General features: G+C 36.7%; 1 protein-coding gene across 1 annotated transcript in view; it reads left to right on the top strand.

The window, feature by feature from the left end:
* The window catches only part of ABHD3 (abhydrolase domain containing 3, phospholipase), a 28197-nt gene extending 20867 nt beyond the window's left edge, over nucleotides 1-7330 (top strand). Inside the window, exons 5-9 of the mRNA XM_072411334.1 lie at nucleotides 371-483; nucleotides 2711-2884; nucleotides 4003-4051; nucleotides 4910-5075; nucleotides 6362-7330. Coding sequence (XP_072267435.1) covers nucleotides 371-483; nucleotides 2711-2884; nucleotides 4003-4051; nucleotides 4910-5075; nucleotides 6362-6540 — 681 coding nt within the window. The 3' untranslated portion in view covers nucleotides 6541-7330. The remainder of the gene's footprint in view (nucleotides 1-370; nucleotides 484-2710; nucleotides 2885-4002; nucleotides 4052-4909; nucleotides 5076-6361) is intronic.
* The last annotated feature ends 10110 nt before the right edge of the window (nucleotides 7331-17440 follow it).

Raw genomic sequence — 17440 nt, forward strand, 5'->3', positions numbered from 1 at the left:
TTTACTGTATAAAAATTTATTTTGAAAAAAAGAGATCCATAACTTGGGGGATGTGTACCTAAACTAAGCCGGGATGCTTTTAATTACGATTAATGCATATGGCTCATTGCCTACATCTACCTCTATGTGTTATATTCCTCCTACTTCTCTGTGTGTGAAGATAAATGACAAAACACAGTTGCACATCCTGTTTAACAATCCTCAATGGTTTCTGTGGCTTTTTGGACCTAAAGACCTTTTCCTGTGTGCTAAAATTGTCCTCCCTTTGTCTTTATCAGCATGACAGTTCTTAACATCAGCTATAGCATGAACTTCGGTATTCTACACGATATAATAGACTATCTCATATTGATTTGTCTTCTTCCCACAGACACCAAGGACATATTGTGCTGCTAACACTGAGGATTTGGAGACAGTCATTTACCATGTGCACACAATGTACCCTGATGCTCCACTGATGGCAGCTGGGGTTTCCATGGGAGGGTAAGCATTTAAAAACTCAGAATACCGTAAATCCTCAGAGATGTAATTACCTTTTACCTATCCTAGAATAATATATTTACATACCTTTTAATATGGCGTAGGGAAAATCAGGATATGAAGCAACCTTTCCAGCTTTACAAGGCTCTAACAAACCCATTTCACATAGCCCAATCCTTTTTTGCTGCTAATAAACCCGGGCTGTCTCTTTAAAACAGATACCCTGGACTATGTGCATGTTTAAAGCAAAAGTAAACCTTGTGCCTCCAGGTTCTGTTTGCATAAATGTACATGTATACATAGCATATTTGCACATTATGACCAAGTTACCTAACAGTGATCCATCCGGCATTGCGATGACACTGCATCTCTCAATGGTACTTCAATCTTCTGAGTTTGAAGTCTTTAACCTTTTATTTAGCTAAGGTAGGGATGCTGTAACTCCCACACATGTGCTCCTTAATATATCCTTACACTTACCTGTGCATGCGTACACTGAGCTGCACATGCAGGATGCCAGGGTTTGCTTGAGGCTTCCAGGACTGATTGAACTCCAATGCACATGCACGGGCGTTACATCATCCTGGCCTGTCCTATCAAGATGGCTAAAGATCAACAACCCAGAATAGAAGAAGATGGCGGTGATAGAACAGGGACAAGTGAGTGCATTTAAAAAATGCATTTACACAGGTAAGGGTAATTTATTAGTGAAAGGACATGACCTGTCCCTACTGCAATTAGGGACCTGGTTGTTTTTAAAATAAGTTTAGTTTTGCTTGGTATGTGCACTGTACATAAGTGATGCCCAATGGTGTATAATGTAGTTGAGTTATTGTTCCATTGCATTTACAGTTTACAGAGCTTGCATCCATTTTAGTTCCCAACTAGAATAGAAGGAAAGTCTTGAGTCACATCAGAGAGCCTTTAAATTACACAAGAACCTGCCCTTGAGAGTGTCTTCTTTAGTAGTAAACTTGCCTTTGTGTAGTCCCTGTGCTTCATACTCTCAGGGCCAAATAAAAATTAAAGATGAGTTGTACACAGGTCTCTATTAGCAAATAAAGATTCCCATAGCAAGTCTAATCCCCAGTGCTTAGTAATATGTGTGCTCACACCACAAATGAATATATCAGGACATAGCAATGATTATATGTGAACATTAAAGAATTTAGTCAGTGAGGTGCAGCCTCTGCCACAATTAATAAGCATGTGTTTAGGAGTAAGAACACCAATGGAAAAATCATCTTTTATAAACACTCTAGTGAAAATAATACCTAAAATACCTGAATTGTTTTTTTTTTTTCTGTAACGTAGTGATATAGGGACTTTCCTGTTTGTGGTGTAGAAAACACATTCTCATACCAGGCTAAAAATAGAAAAACTGAGTTACAGAGAGAAGGATTTAGGAAATAACCCACCCAGAACACATATAGAATCTAGATTCTGTGTTCAATGGATCACACAGGACTCAGATAAAGGTAGATCAAAGCTAATTTCTGAATTTGTCACCATGACAGTGTTTCTGGTATGACCTATTAAGTTGATTACACTTATTTGCTAAATTTGTTTTTAAATACATTTTTAGTTGGCTGTAATAAATACATTTGTGACATGTAATCATTACCAATATATTTATATATTTATACTTTATTGCTTTTTGCTACATACTTTGTATTAGACCTATTTCATATAGGGTGTTACTTGAATGGAGAACTGTAGATCAAGCATGTTAACATTTTTGAGGTATCTAGTGCTTTAGATGAGAAACATGTCACTGACTTGGAACAAGTATGCAGACTGGAGTTTCTTTTAGGAGACCCAGAAAATATTATAGCTAAAGACAGATGGCTAGCATTTTTAAGAGTAGTAAGCAGTAGGAGTCTTTCAGGATTTATCTGAATACAAGTTGGGCAAGGGGTACAGTGGACATCAGCACCAGTTCCTGAGGGGCAGATTGGTAGCAGCACCTCTGCACCTCTTTCATAGATCAAAAGTAATTGTGAAAATCTACTCACCATAACCAACTCAGTATTGTGTGAGGTTAATTCAATTCATAATTAATGAATGAGTTAATTCATAATTTAGGACCTATGCAGTAGTCTGGCTGAACTCATTCTGTCTTACTTAAATTTGTACCCCTTCCTTGGTTACAGACAGGGGTAAACTCCTTATTAAATGTATGGTAAGGTGTCACAACACTTTAATCAGAAGGTTTCTTTCCTATTTGTAGAATGCTGCTACTGAATTACCTAGGTAAAGCTGGTCGTCAGACCCCACTCCAGGGAGCCGCTGTATTCTCTGCTGGTTGGGAAGTCTTTGAATCTGCAATTATACTGGAAAAAACGATTAACTGGATCCTTTTCAATTACTATTTAACTACGTGCCTACAAGCATCCATTATGAGGTGAGCTTTGGCTGGTTCTTTTTTAGTCTCTGTCATCTGAGAAAACTCTTCAGTGGTCTTTATGAAACAAAAGGCCAACTAAAACTATTATTTGTGTACACAAAGCAGAAATGAATCTATCTAATAACAGCTTTTGTGTTACCCGAGTATGTGTTTAAAAGGACATCTTTGTAGAAACAGCAATATGCACAGTGGGATTACATATCTGTTTACTGTTATACCTGCCAAAGAATTTATAATTCCAGCCAGCCATTATTGTGATACATACACTTTAGTAGCCAATGAGATAATTTTGCTACTTGTAACAGAGCTAATAATACTAAGTTATGGCCTAGTGATGGGTGATAGTGATGCTATAAGGGAAGAAAGGACACCGAAAGCTGAATTGCTAAACTAGGAAGGTGAACAGTTTAGCTCAGAAAATGCATATGTCAGCTGCCTGGCTATGCAGTGTGGGCAATGTATATCATGTACAAAAAAATTACAATTTTTTGGTCAGTAAACATAAAATTTTTAATTGTATTTTTAGTTTTTTGCCTCTTCTTTAGAACTACTTCCATACAAATGAGGATAAAATGTCTGATTAGCTAAGTGTGTTACATGTGGCATTATCATAAAGGGCCTTGCTACCATCCCTAAAAACAATCCTTATATTTCTGTTGAGAAAATATTCATACAATTATTTGCATATAAGAGGCATAAGAGTTTAAAGCGTGGTCTGGAAATCAAGCTGTGAGCAGCCTTTTGGGTCTAAATGATACCTAAACTCAAGAAAAAAAGTGAATATATTGCAACATACCAGTCCAGATGTCACTGGGGTGGGAATGTTGCTTTTTCTGTACAGCGGTGGTACTCATATAGTCATGTCTTCACATCCTAGGCTATATATTTTTCTTCCTATTTATTTGTCATAATAGCCAGAAAGCCTGAAGGATTGTATGTCCTGGCACTGCTGCAGAAAATGGTTTGTACTTTCCAGGTGGACTATTATAAAACATTTCTGATTAATGATGGGACAGAACGGTAGTTGGGGGGCTTGCCACACTAGATCTCTAGACACCATGCCTATTTATATATCTGTGCTTGATTTACAATGAAAAACATGTTTTGTATTGCAGGCATCGCCATGTACTGGAAAAACAATTTGACATTGATCACATCATGAAGGTACATTTTTTTATTTGTGAACTGAGTAGAGTTGTATTTCTTAGTTTTATGTATTATGGCTGACATGAAATGAAGATGTTTACCTGAAGCAAGACTCCCGCATGCCTGCCTAGCAAATCCTCTCAGTAAACTCGTTACAGATCCTCGCAGTGAATTTTCTCTGCAGCATGCCATGCTGTGCTACAGTGCAGATCAACTTATATTATTGCATCTGTCATTTAAATCCCTTACAGAGACACTGCTGGTGATATCTAGGATCTCAATACCACAATATGTATCAAGTCCCAGTCTTCAATAGGCAGTATTTAGGAAAACATACTCCGTAAAACAAAATCAAATGCTGTATAAATAGTAGTGGGCTTAATTAATAGATAGCACAACCAATCAGAACTAATCAGATAACAGCAATCTGTGGGTTACATCACACTTGATGCTGTTTGATTGATTTATTGTTTATAATATTTAAAATAGTCACAGATATAAATATTATATGAGAATACTACACACTGGCTACAAGATGCATGGATGCTTTTAATGGTTTTGCTATTTGTGTTATACTTTTAGAGCCAGTACCACTCTTTTTGCAAATATTCCTAAACATTAAATGTCACTAACAAATCAATAAGTCAAAATTAAAATACATCACTCCAGTAGGCACAGAAATTAAAAATTCCAATACTTCAATATACCAACCAAAATTAGAGAAAACATTTTGGTATTCAACTTTATTCACACAAATGTATTTGTTTAAGGTAACCACTGTTTCCCTTATTAGTGTTGGTTACCATCTTCCTGATTTATTGATGTGTGAGAATGTTATTCATTGTACATTCCCTACTTTCTATGTTCTGTCTGCAGGCTAAGTCAATTAGGGAGTTTGACACAAGGTTTACCTCAGTGATGTTTGGTTACCCGACAAATGATCACTATTACAAGGATGCCAGTCCTTGCCACAGGGTGAAATCAATCGAGATACCAGTATTGTGTCTGAATGCTGTGGATGATGTATTCTCTCCTGGTCATGGTGAGTATGTGTTCAGTACACACGTGTGTGTGCAAAATACGTATATTTTATATCATGAAGATATAATTTATACATAATATAATAAATAGATCACGTAAAATCAGTGTTTTTTGGTGTCCAAAGTGGGCCAGGAGAATGGCTTCTCTTAATTACTGTATCCTTTCCAGAGACCAGAAGCTAGAATGTAATTAGTGACTGGGATTTAACCCAGCCCCCAAAGTCCTATTCCTTCTTATATGGTTTCCTGCTGTACAACACACCTATATATACCGTGAAGTAGAAGTAAATACTTGTAAAATGTGTGTTATATGCATTATACTGGGCCTTTATTAAAATGATAATATACAGGAGTTAACAGGTTTTTTTCATATGGGAAAAAATTAAGTATAATAGAAGCACTGAAATATTTACCTTTTCTGAAGAAAATACTACTTTATATTGCTGTTTACATAAATAGCGTTTTTAGCTTGAGGTCGCGTGATCATTACTGGAAGTCCTAAGCAATAATCCTGACTAAATGCCTAGGCAGTAGACTAGCACTAGAATGTGAAAAAGATTATGTACATATGCATCTAAAATTGCATGTAAGAAAATTTATTATGAAAGAAACATGGAAATTGCAACCTATCATTCTGAACTATCCTTCCGAAAGTGCTGGTTGCCAGACTGCCATATTGGGCTACATTGAGCCACAGTATTTCTCCCATTACATTATGGAGGCAGTTATTCAGTTTTTGTATTAACATACACCAAAATATGTTGACAACCCTTTAAATTATATAGTTCCGACATTTTAGTGATGGCTGCTACTAAGGCCACGTAATAATACCTTTACCAAAGGTTTACACATTTTTCACACTGGATTCAATAGGAAAATATTTTAATCAATTTTGTACTTGTGATTTATTACTTTGGGTGAATCCTTGGTAACAACCTTTATACCCCATTCTTTGGTGTGGAGGAACTTGTACAGTCCTAACCTCAACCCTACTGATCACCTTAGGGATATAATTAAATATTGGTTGTGAGTTAGGGGTACTCATCCAATGCCAGTACCCGATCTCTGATGGTAGAATCAACACAAATTCCCACAAAAGAATGACATAATTTTGTGAAAAGCCATATCAATAGTGTGAAGGCTCTTCTGCAAGGGGTTTAGGGGTCATCCTTGTTTTAATGCCTGGGGGTTGAAACAGGATGCTTACCAACCCTTTATAGAATTGATGGCAGCATATGCACTATGTACCTTACTAGCTTAACATTTACATTTATTTTCTTTACTTTAGCAATACCAGTGGAAAGTGCCAAACAAAATCCAAATGTTGCTCTGGTGCTTACTGCTTATGGAGGCCACATCGGATTCCTGGAGGGCATTTGGCCAAGACAGCAAACTTACATGGATCGCATTTTCAAGCAGTTTGTTCAAGCAATTTTTGAGCATGGCCATGAAATTTCAAGCATGTAGCTTCTCAAAATGATGCTGCTTTTTATTGTCCACTACTTGTTCTACAGTGGTAGGCGCTAAAAAAAGTCATTACAGCCTATGCACAAGTTAACCCTTAGATGCTGATGACTTATAAAACTTTACCTCTAAAGAAGTACAAGGGTAACAGCCAATTAAAACAAGCAGGCAAGCCAGCGAACAGGATTAAATTCTCTTGTTTTCAACACTAGCAAATATATAAATATACAGTATATATAGCAGATAAATATATACATTTTGTAGCAAGAATTTGCATACAGGAATGTTAGCATTTTGTATTTAAATTTTTAAGTGTTACCAAGAATGACCTTAAGTATATTTAAGCTCTGCATATACTGAATTGCACTTAACCAGAACCATGATGTACACAATTACACATTCCTCAGGGTTTTCATATAGACCAGTTTCTCTGCCTAGAGTCGCAAGCATTACCATAATACAATTTGAAGGATTAGCATATCCTGATTTGTGTTAACATAATGCATGCTCATGAAGGCATTGTACAAAGCAAATGTAACACAGCATACGTGAATGGATAATGTGACCTGCACAAAGGCATACTATAGAATGAAGGAAAGCATGGATTGTAGCAGTGTTAGACTGAGTTTTTATTAACTTATTGCATATAGCCTGTACAACATGTAATGTATAACTTATTTTATGTTCTAAGCCATGTTCTTTTTTCCTATTTATTTTATAACTGGCTGATTTCAAATGCATTCTGAAGTGTATATTTTTTAGTTTATTCTTTAAATAAACAGTGTAATTTCAATCTGCCTGCTGCTGTGTCCAAAGAGTTGTGCGATGTCTTAGGTGTAAATGTCAATGGTATGTTAGGATATCTAAACACAAAAACAAAAATGTAATATATTGCAGCTCCCCTACCTTTAGATGTGGTAGCAATAATTATCTGTTATTCTTGCCAAAAATGCATTGTCATTTCAACTTTTTGTACGCTGAACTGAAAGCAAAATAGTGATATCTTCCTTTTGTACATTACTAATTAGCCCATCTTCCATGTAATGGAGATGCTGATAGACAGCAATGGTTCCATCCATAGATACAGTCAAGTAAATGTGGCAACCCTAGAACTGAATATTTGAAGGAGTACTGGGTGAAGAGAAAAGGGGAAAAAAGGCCTAAAATAAATCAAACTGATGCAGCTATTAAATTTAAAGAATGCAACACATTCATTCTTTTAGATTAAATATTTTAAGTGGTTTTCAAGAGGGCATTCAGAACGGATCAACCTAATCTCTTAATGTATTTCTAATATTTATCAAATGCATAGTGCCAGTGCAGTGTTTTGTAGCGCTCTATAATGATGTATATAGTAAAGATACATTTTTCTGAAATACCAGACTAGCAGAATACACAAGATGAGAGGGGCATGGTTGGTAAAACAGATCTATCACCAACTTTTTACTTTACATAACAGGGTGGGTAATCCTTTTATGTAAAGTAAAAATTCTTTTTTTTTTTTTTTTTTTTTTTTTAATTAGGGACCTTTTATTAAAAAAAATGGGGGTGAAGCTCCACCCCTTCTGTCTTTATTGCCACGGCACAGGGCCTCCTGGGTACCTACATCACGTATTCCAGGCTTCTGGCTGCTCCATTTTTGCAAGCCCGATTTCACACATGCACTGTGAGATTGGCATTCTTTTTTCCCAATTACAACAGGCTATGTTACCTGATCTTGCACCTTCGCAGTGCAGGATCAGGGGACGTAGCCACATGAAAAAAGAGGATGGATGAAGATGTGATTAAAGAATCTCCAAACCCTGGAAACCAATGGCGTTGACATCACAGAGCTCAACTCTTGGATGACATATAGGCGTGAGCCATCTGGTCGTGGTCCTTAATTCACTTTAATTTTACCTAATTGTTGGTTCACCATATAAATTGTGAGCTATTGTGGTTCATGTAAGACTGTAGTAATACTTTTTTTACTTACATTACATTTTCCTTTGTGTACACAGAGCTGAAGAAGGTATTCCATTTTTGTTATATTCTTTGTAAATAATTAAAGTGATCATTTATGAGTTTTGGAATACCCTTGCTATGGGCCACATGTTTTTTTAGTTTTAGCCTTTTAAACTAATTGCCCATGGGAATATATTTTGCAGTGAGTTTGTGTACAATCAACTTGAAACATTACCATTACAGTTCTTTAATGACAATATTCCCTCATTAGCATTGGAGGGGTGATGCCCCTTCTGCAAAAGAAGCCAAAATCCAAAAGAAAACCGTATAAAGATGGAGGCACCCACTTTGTAATGAGGATAGATGAATGTAATAAAAAAAAATTCCTATTATGCAGGTAAGGTTATTTAATTGCAGAAGGAACCTCACCTGTCTATTCTGTAATAAAGGATCTGTCATAATTTTTTATTGTTAGGGATTTATTTTGATTTTTCTGGTTTGTCCTTCTCATTTACATCTTAAATTAAATTAAATCATGTTTTGGTCACTGCTATCCAGATTTTCAATTATATGATCCTTTGTAATAAGCTCCACACTGTTTGAAGTCCAGCATTCTCTAAACTTTACCATAATATTGTTTTATACTAAGAGAAGGTCCAAGAAAAAATTTTAGTGGAAATCTACACAAGCAGTCCCCTCTTAATTGTCTTTTTCAAACATTTTCCTGACATAGGTGGTAAAACTAAAGAATATAAATACTTTCTAAAGTGCCATAACAAGGTTCTCTGGCACCTAAGATGAGAATACAAAAGGGTGACCCCTGTTCTTCTTTTAGCATTAAAAAAAACTAAAAAAAAAATAATGTAGGGAAGAAAGGCAATTTTCCCCTGGGGACAGAGCTTTGGTGACCCGCCAATGACAAAGGCCCCAGAAACAAGAGCAGCACCTTCTATAATCCATTCCTTACACTCCCATGCCCATGCACTATAGCAACAGACCCCCTCGGGGACAGATTCCCTAATTATAGAGCCCTCAGTGACAGATCTCAATGACAGACCTCAGGGAAAGCCTCATTGACAGACCCCCAGTAACAAATCCTCAGCGACAGCCCCAGCAAGTCTAACCTTCCTTTTTCTATTGTTGCTTCTAACTCTACCCCTCTCCCCCGTGTCTGCCCTCCCTTGATCTGCATGCAGTCACTGAGGATGCCTTTTATGTCTTCAGTGATTGGCTAGTTAGCGAAAGGAGAATGGCACTGGGAACAAATTCAGTCAAATCAGTTTTTCAACATTGGCTTTCAACTGTTAGCCAAGGTTAACAGCAGTGCACTCCTAATGCCTAGTGCTTGTTACAACCACCAGACTAGAAGCACATCCACTGTTTAACTTGGGGATCATATTTTTTTGGCCTTGAATTGCATTTATTGATCTATTGTAAACCAACCCGTGTTGCAATTGTTTTGATCTATTGGGTCTGATTTATTTAAGCTCTCCAAGGTTTGAGAAAATACACTTTCATCAATTAAGCAGGGTTATCCAGCAAACCTGGAATGGATCTGGTTCAGGAATAAAAACATTTGCTAACCAATATTAAATGACTTTGAAGAAATCTATTCCAGGCTTGCTGGATCACCCAGCTTCAATTATGAAAGTGTATCCTCTCCAGCCTTAGAGTGCTTTATTAAATCTGGCCCATTAAGTGCTTTACTGCAGATGAAGCATGTTCCACTAATTTCTTTTAAATAGAAGCTACTGCTTTTTACAGCATTTTACTTTGCTGTAAAAAGAAAAATTCATTTCTTTCACTAAAGAAAAAAAAAAATCACCATTTTTACTTGTAAAAACCTTTCTCTCCTCTTTCCAGGGCTTGCCATTTCATCCACTGCCGCCATGTTCTTTTTCCTGGGTTCTTCCTCACAAAACCTGATCTTGCACTGCACAGACATTAGACTGGCACAGACACAGACCTGTCCTCTTCCAAGTGTTATAAATGACATGTCGATCTCACCACACATGCAATGTTTTTTTTTTCACTGTTGAGGAAAGCCCCTTGCTGACACTTTGATGCAAGGGGGCTGTGGGTTTCCTCTTCAGTCTTTACAACCACAGTTGTGAAGATGGAAGGGGGGGGGACCTCCCCAAAAAAGTTTTTTTTTTAAAAATCAATAAAAAATATAATTATGTAACCTCTTTAAGCAGAAATATCCTTTAACTGTATTATACTTTTTCAGTGGAATAATTATCTTTATTTATTTATTTATTTATTTTTTAAGTCACTTTGACCTTTTACAAAAACAACACAGAAACAAAAGTTTCACGTAATCCAATGTATGATTTACAACAGTGTAGCTACCCTGAAAGGTTAAAATCTAATTTTTGAGTTGTAATGTGAGTAACGTATGAATTCTCTAATACTGAAGTGTTGACCAATAAATTTCCTGTTGCAGTTCAATGTCATACTTTTTTAATTTGCTTTCTGTAAAAAGTCAGGGCCTGTTTAAAATCCCTTCGAGTAGCACAAAGTGGCACTAAATAATGCTGGATGCAGCACAAATAAAGGTAGTATTGTTTCCCTAAAGTTACATACAGTAAGTTTTGTTGCTATATCCAGCTGCAGGAGACCCTTAGAGAACATAATGTGCATGACTTCAGCCTCATTAGCCAGCGTAAGCAAGCTCTATAAATGGCAATGAGACGACTTTACTGACATCATTACATTTACCATAACGTCCAGTACTCAGCATTACCGATGGAAACAGAACTGTATTACGTTTTAGGAGATAATAGCATACAAGTCCAAAATAGATATTCATTGGTCATTGATTAGTATAATGCTTAATTTCCACTTTGACTGTGTCACTGGGGAGTTGTGTGTTTAAAAAAAATTATGGAAAAGACTACCGTAATAATTCACTTCAATCAGCGCACTGTAAAGCTCTATCTAATACAATACATTTAGATAAAAGCAGAACATTATGTGGGGTCAATCTTTCATGGTAATAATGTAAAGTGGAGTACTTAGAGCTAAACTGTGCCGGAATATGTAACATGTATGCTACAACTTATTCATTTGTTCATTTGTAGCAAAATGACTGGGCAAAGCTTTTATGTTTAGATACACACACAAAAGGCAATATATATTTTATTGAAGATTGCCTTTTATGACTATATATATATTTATATATATATATGTGTATATTATAATTACTTGGTATCCATATTCTGTTTTAATAATTTCTCAGCCAGTTATTATTGAAACAGGTGTCCTCAATGATAATTTTACTGTCACCTCTTGTTCTGGCGACACCTGTAACATTTTACATGATTTACTAAAGCTCCCCTGGTAACATTAGTGACCAAGACAATTAGAGAGGGTTATTCATCCTAAAACAAATTTATGTATTACTACTACTCTATCTAAAACTGAAAATGTTACCCGTATATGGTCTTTATTGGAGGAGAGGGGAGCAGCAACTTAACATTCTTCCAAACCATACAGTTAACCTGATCTGGAAACTAACCCTTTCTCTTTCAACTGGGCCTATAAAGTAAAAGATAAGTGTGATTTCACATTAAGTTCTTCTGTTATAAATCAGGGAAACTGACATTTTCTCAAACATTCTCTGGTGGGAATCAATTACTGCCACTGAAACACATAGACCTAGCAGATTCCCAAAAGGAATGTTTGTGGGAATGTCTGATTTCCTGTTTAATAAATAGAACTCTAAAGTCTTTTTACTGCCTAACTCCCTGACCTAATGTAACTTAACTTACCCTTTCCCAGGTTTGCTTACCTGAATCCCAGTGCCACAGCTTGCTACAATGTGGATAACCAATGGCTAAAATTTCTGATGACTACTCCTGTGCTGCTACATTCTAAAGAATCTTGTAAACTTAGAGATGACCAAATTGAAGACTTTTATTTTCCTGTAGTATGCCTTTCTTCTCTTAGAGTCCTGCCTTTGTGCACCCAATAACCTATTCAAACGAAACCTGCATTAAGGTTCCCTGAACTGAATTTAAGGACTTTTGGCCACCTTCTAAAGCAGTGGTCGCCAACCTTTTTGGACCGGCAGACCACTAAATTTACCGACTCTGGATCGCACATTGCACCGGGAGCCGAGTGTCACTCAAATGTGAAGAAACTTCCGCTTTAGTGACATCATGATGCCAGACCCTGCCCACTCCAGAGACACAACCTGTCCACCGCCCTGAGCCTGCAGTCTGTACAGGGGACATGGTCCCCCCAGCGGGTTCCTTCTCCTGAACCCGCTCAGGGGTGCACCCGCCAGAGCACCAACCAGAGACCACAAATATTTTCTCTGTGGTCCACCGGTTGGCAAGTAATGGGTCCTGTATGGAAACCCACAGTGATTAGGTGTTATTATTCAGGCCTGTGGACCAAGAACCCTATTTCACCCCCAAGCCCGGCTAGCACTACATGGCCAGGTCCCATTCACTAGTCAATCTCTACCCATCCTGCCAGTCAACAGTAATGAGGGGCCCTAAGAGTCCTCCTGGGAGCACAGGCCGGGTTGCCATTGCAACTGTTATGACTTCTGCTTCTATGCCAGTGCTACTGATTTCTGATAACATGGCTGAGAAGAAACCGTTCAAAATATACAAAAAATGCTCTTTAAGCCAAATATTTATCCTTAGCTATGCCAGAACTTGGCTACAATGTGAGTGCTTACTCTACTGTAGTCTGATTTACAGTTAGAAATGCAAAAGTTTTGCAAAATAGACAGAAATGTCATCTGAAAAAAATGGTTCTAAACACTGGCTTTTGCTAAAACTTTCTATAATCAGAAATAGCTGAATAAGTGTCTTGTTTGCACCTGGAATTACCTAAGGAGATATTGATTTTTTCTTATAGTCTAGTGTTTTCTGAAACCAAGGAAGTAAACAAAATAAAAGGGAAAGAGAAATAAGAAAAAAGGGACACATCTCTAGGTAATAGAGGTAGGTAGGTAGGTAATAGTAAGTGGGACCATAATTGACTTTAGTGTTTTGGTGCATTGTGTGTACTTACATACTTTGTACTTTGTGGTGCATTTTTTTAAGCATTGCAGCTTCGATGCAATGCATTGCAATACATTACAATTCATGGTAATATACTACTGCATGTTTTCATGTGCTGCATTGAAAAAAATGTGTGCATTTTTTGGTCATTTTCTGTGTGTTGGGAGCTCAACAAATACTCAAAGTAAAGTGGGGTTTTTGGTCAATTTCTAACATTTTAGAGTCATCTACTGTGTGTTTACATTAAAGGCTTGTTAGGTTGCCAAAATGCCACTGAAATATAAAGCAAATGGAAAAAATAAAATTTTAGTCTTTCTATGTGTACTCTAAAGATGAATATCTAGCTAGCTAGGTGATTGAGGATTGTTCCAAATATTGTATATAGGCAAATGTGCATAGTATGGGCTATGAATATACCTGAATATATATTTAGTTGCCTCTATCTCCATTTGAAACATTTGCTTTTATTTAATGTTATCGTATGCTAGGTTTGCTTTGAAAAAGGTTAATAGGAGGTTTAGAGGAGTAAATGTTATACCCAATCTCGCTGGCTTGATTAAAAAAAAAGGATATAGTAAGAAATGTTGTAACCAAATTTTCCCGGCATCTTTTTTTTTACCTAATATTTGCTTGTGTCTAATAGTTTTAAAGGTCTGATTTCCATGGTGAAAAGTGTTCTACCACAAATGTCCTCTCTCACAAGAATTTACAACAAATTACTTTAAGCCCTCCAGTGGTAGAGAATGTAAAGCTGTGTGATCCAGCAAACCTGGAATGTATTTTTAAAAAAAATCATTTGCTATTTGTTAGCAAATGTTTTCAAACCTGGACCAGATCCATTCCAGATTTTTTGGATCTCCTATATTCACTGATAAAAGCGTATCCTCTCCAACCTTCGGGAGCTTTATTAAATCAGGCTAAAAGTGAGATGGCATAAAGGAGAAAGGAGGGAAAATGAATTTTGCACAGAATATAACTGGGTATTAATGTTTTAGAGTATAGACAACAGAGACTGTTTGAACAAATTAAACCATGACTTATAAGTGTTTTTTTCCTTTCCTCTGGATCAACTATGTCCATAGGTTTTATCTGGAAATTGTTTGTAGAAAGTTTGTTTCCCCAGCGGTTGAGGACTGTATTTTTTCAAACTTACTAAATATCTAAGATTGGTGTGAAACACAATGGGGGGAATACAAAAAAGAGGACAATAAAAAAGGAATACATACAGAAATAGAAAAATAAAAATAGAAAATACTGCATACTGAAAAAATAGAAAATAAAAAAATAGGTGACGGAAAGAAGAATGATGGGGGACACAAAGAAAGAGATGGTGTATGCTGTGGATTGTTGCTGATAATGTCAAAATCTCCCTTACACCACACAGTTTGATATTAATATTAGGTATAGACATTGGCTTTGCAAAGTGCCTATGCCTATATTTTTCCAGGTCAGTAATTCACCACGTACCAAAGAAAGGATAAGATTTTTCAGCAGATCCACAGTAATAGATTGTCACCTTAACTGGGATAAAATACCCACCTAATGACCTTATTCATTCCTATTAGTAATATTGGCTCCAACAGCCCATGCATCAATCACCAGTTGGGGTTACAGTAGGCCACCGATTACACATTTCTCTTACATCCCCATGGACGTTTTAGTATCCCAATGTATATATATATATGTTTATATTTCCCTGGCAAATACAGAATGAAAACTGCAACCCCATTGTGACTTATACAATGTCTACTAGTCGTAAATGGCACTATTTTATCATCTACACATATGGTGCATTACACCATCATTTCATGTATGTACACTGCCACCCACTGGCTTCCATGCTTTTTAGAGATGAATGGTGATATGAAATCAACATAAAGCAATCATCATTTATGTCTTATCAGTACAGAGCAAACAGAATAAAAGAATGTATTTCTGATTCTTGTTTTATGTAACTACATAACACATATTGGGCCTGATTTTTTAAAGCTCTCCAAGGCTGGAGAGGATAGACGTTTATCAGTGAAGCTGGGTGATCCAGCAAGCCTTGAATGAATTTCTTCAAAGTAATATGCTATTTGTTAGCAAATGTTTTGAATCCTAGAGGAGATCCATTCCAGGTTTGCTGGATCACCCAGCTTCATTGATGAAAGTGTATCCTCTCCAGCTTTGGAGAGCTTTAATAAATCAGGGACATTGTGTAAGGATTTTTAAAGATTTTTTTAAAGGTAACCTGTTATTTTTAAACACTTTTATATTTTGGCTTGCAAATCTTTATTTGCATGGACATGAAATTATAGGGACTGCTCAGCACTCTGAAAGTTCAAAAGTAATCCTTATTGTACTATCAATTCTAGTCGAAGCCACCAGAAACTTTCGTAATGTAATAATATATATGATTTACCCATAAACACTATGAGCTCTATTTATAAAACAGAAAATCTGACATTCCCAGTTGGGAATCAATTACTGCCATGGAAACACATGGACCTGGAAGATGCCCATGAGGCAATGTTGAGGGAATGTTCTATTCCCAGCTTTATAAATAGAGCCCTATGTGGGGCTGTGACACTCACCATGAATCACAACTTGTATATGTGATAAGTAAGCCTGCCCTGTGTACATATGTACTAAATGTGAAAATAAAAACAGCATATCTAGACATACAAGTTATGATTTGGAGCGTAAAAAGGATAAAGAAATAACAGAGGCATATCAGTACACAATTTGACTTTAGCTCAATCTGTTTTCAATTTGATTGACTTGTTGGATAGAAACGTTTTTTGGCTGGCTGCCGGCACCCTGCTCTCTTCCACTTAACACCAACGGAAAAAAGTTCCCTGCTTGAACCCTCTTGTGATTCCTAATTACTTCTATAGCACTAATCGAATATGTTCATCACTACTCATCTATAGGTCTCCAGGCTTCTTGCATATCAGGCCCTGGAAAATTGTATATTCAATCCTTCAAATGAATTCTCTAAAATGGTAAGATGAAAATTGAGGAGATATCCATTCTAGTACTAACACTACTTTGGATCTAGGCACAGCCATACTGGAAGCTACTATTTCTCGTAATAATTTGCCAGCTAGAGAATCAATAGCAATCATCACTTACTCATTGATCAGCAACCCATTGGTCATTCCATTACCAACCTTGGTCTCAATAATCCTGAGGAAGCCAGTTGGCGAAACGCGTCGGGTTCCCAAACTATTATTCAATGACCATTGCTATGATTAAGAATCCTGTGTGAAAATGTGAAACATGGGTTCAGTGTTCATCTCAATTAGCACCGGATCTTTATTTATAGCTGAGGTTACAGCCTAGTAGACATCTGTTGGTTTCAGGTGGAAATGATGAGAAATTAATTTATTTCTGATTTTTGTTATTATGAATGCCTACAAAAACTTGCTCTTCTCTATTATACCATATAAATATTCACTGATAATCCAAAATTATTCAGTTGTTCCAAACACCAAAATTGATGCATGGTTGATTCCACTCCCAAGTTTGGTTGTTTTTGGACAGTCTGGTTCAGAAATCAGGTATTGCTTTACAGTAGATTCCGTGAAATAAAAAAAAATTGAATTCTTGATGGAACTGGATGGTGACCCATGTGTGGCCAGACTTAAAGTGTACCTATACTCAGAATTTTCACATAGACAACCCTTTTGTGTAAGGTAAAAATTATGTTTGTATGTTTTTTTGAAGTGCCACACCCTTTTTTTTCAGCACCTCCCTCCTAATTTTCGATTGCCTAGGCAGAGCTCCCCAGTATACCTACGTCACGCATCCAAGGAGGCTCTTGGGTGCTCCTTCTGCGCATGCCTGAGCATGGAGCCCTTTCGTCAAAAGGGGAAAAAATGGCTGTTCTTACACATGTGCAGTGAGATCGACAGTTTTTTTGCACCGTCACCCGATCTAGCGTCTGCATCAGG

The sequence above is a fragment of the Pyxicephalus adspersus genome, chromosome 5, assembly GCF_032062135.1.
Source record: "Pyxicephalus adspersus chromosome 5, UCB_Pads_2.0, whole genome shotgun sequence".
Lineage (NCBI taxonomy): Eukaryota > Metazoa > Chordata > Amphibia > Anura > Pyxicephalidae > Pyxicephalus > Pyxicephalus adspersus.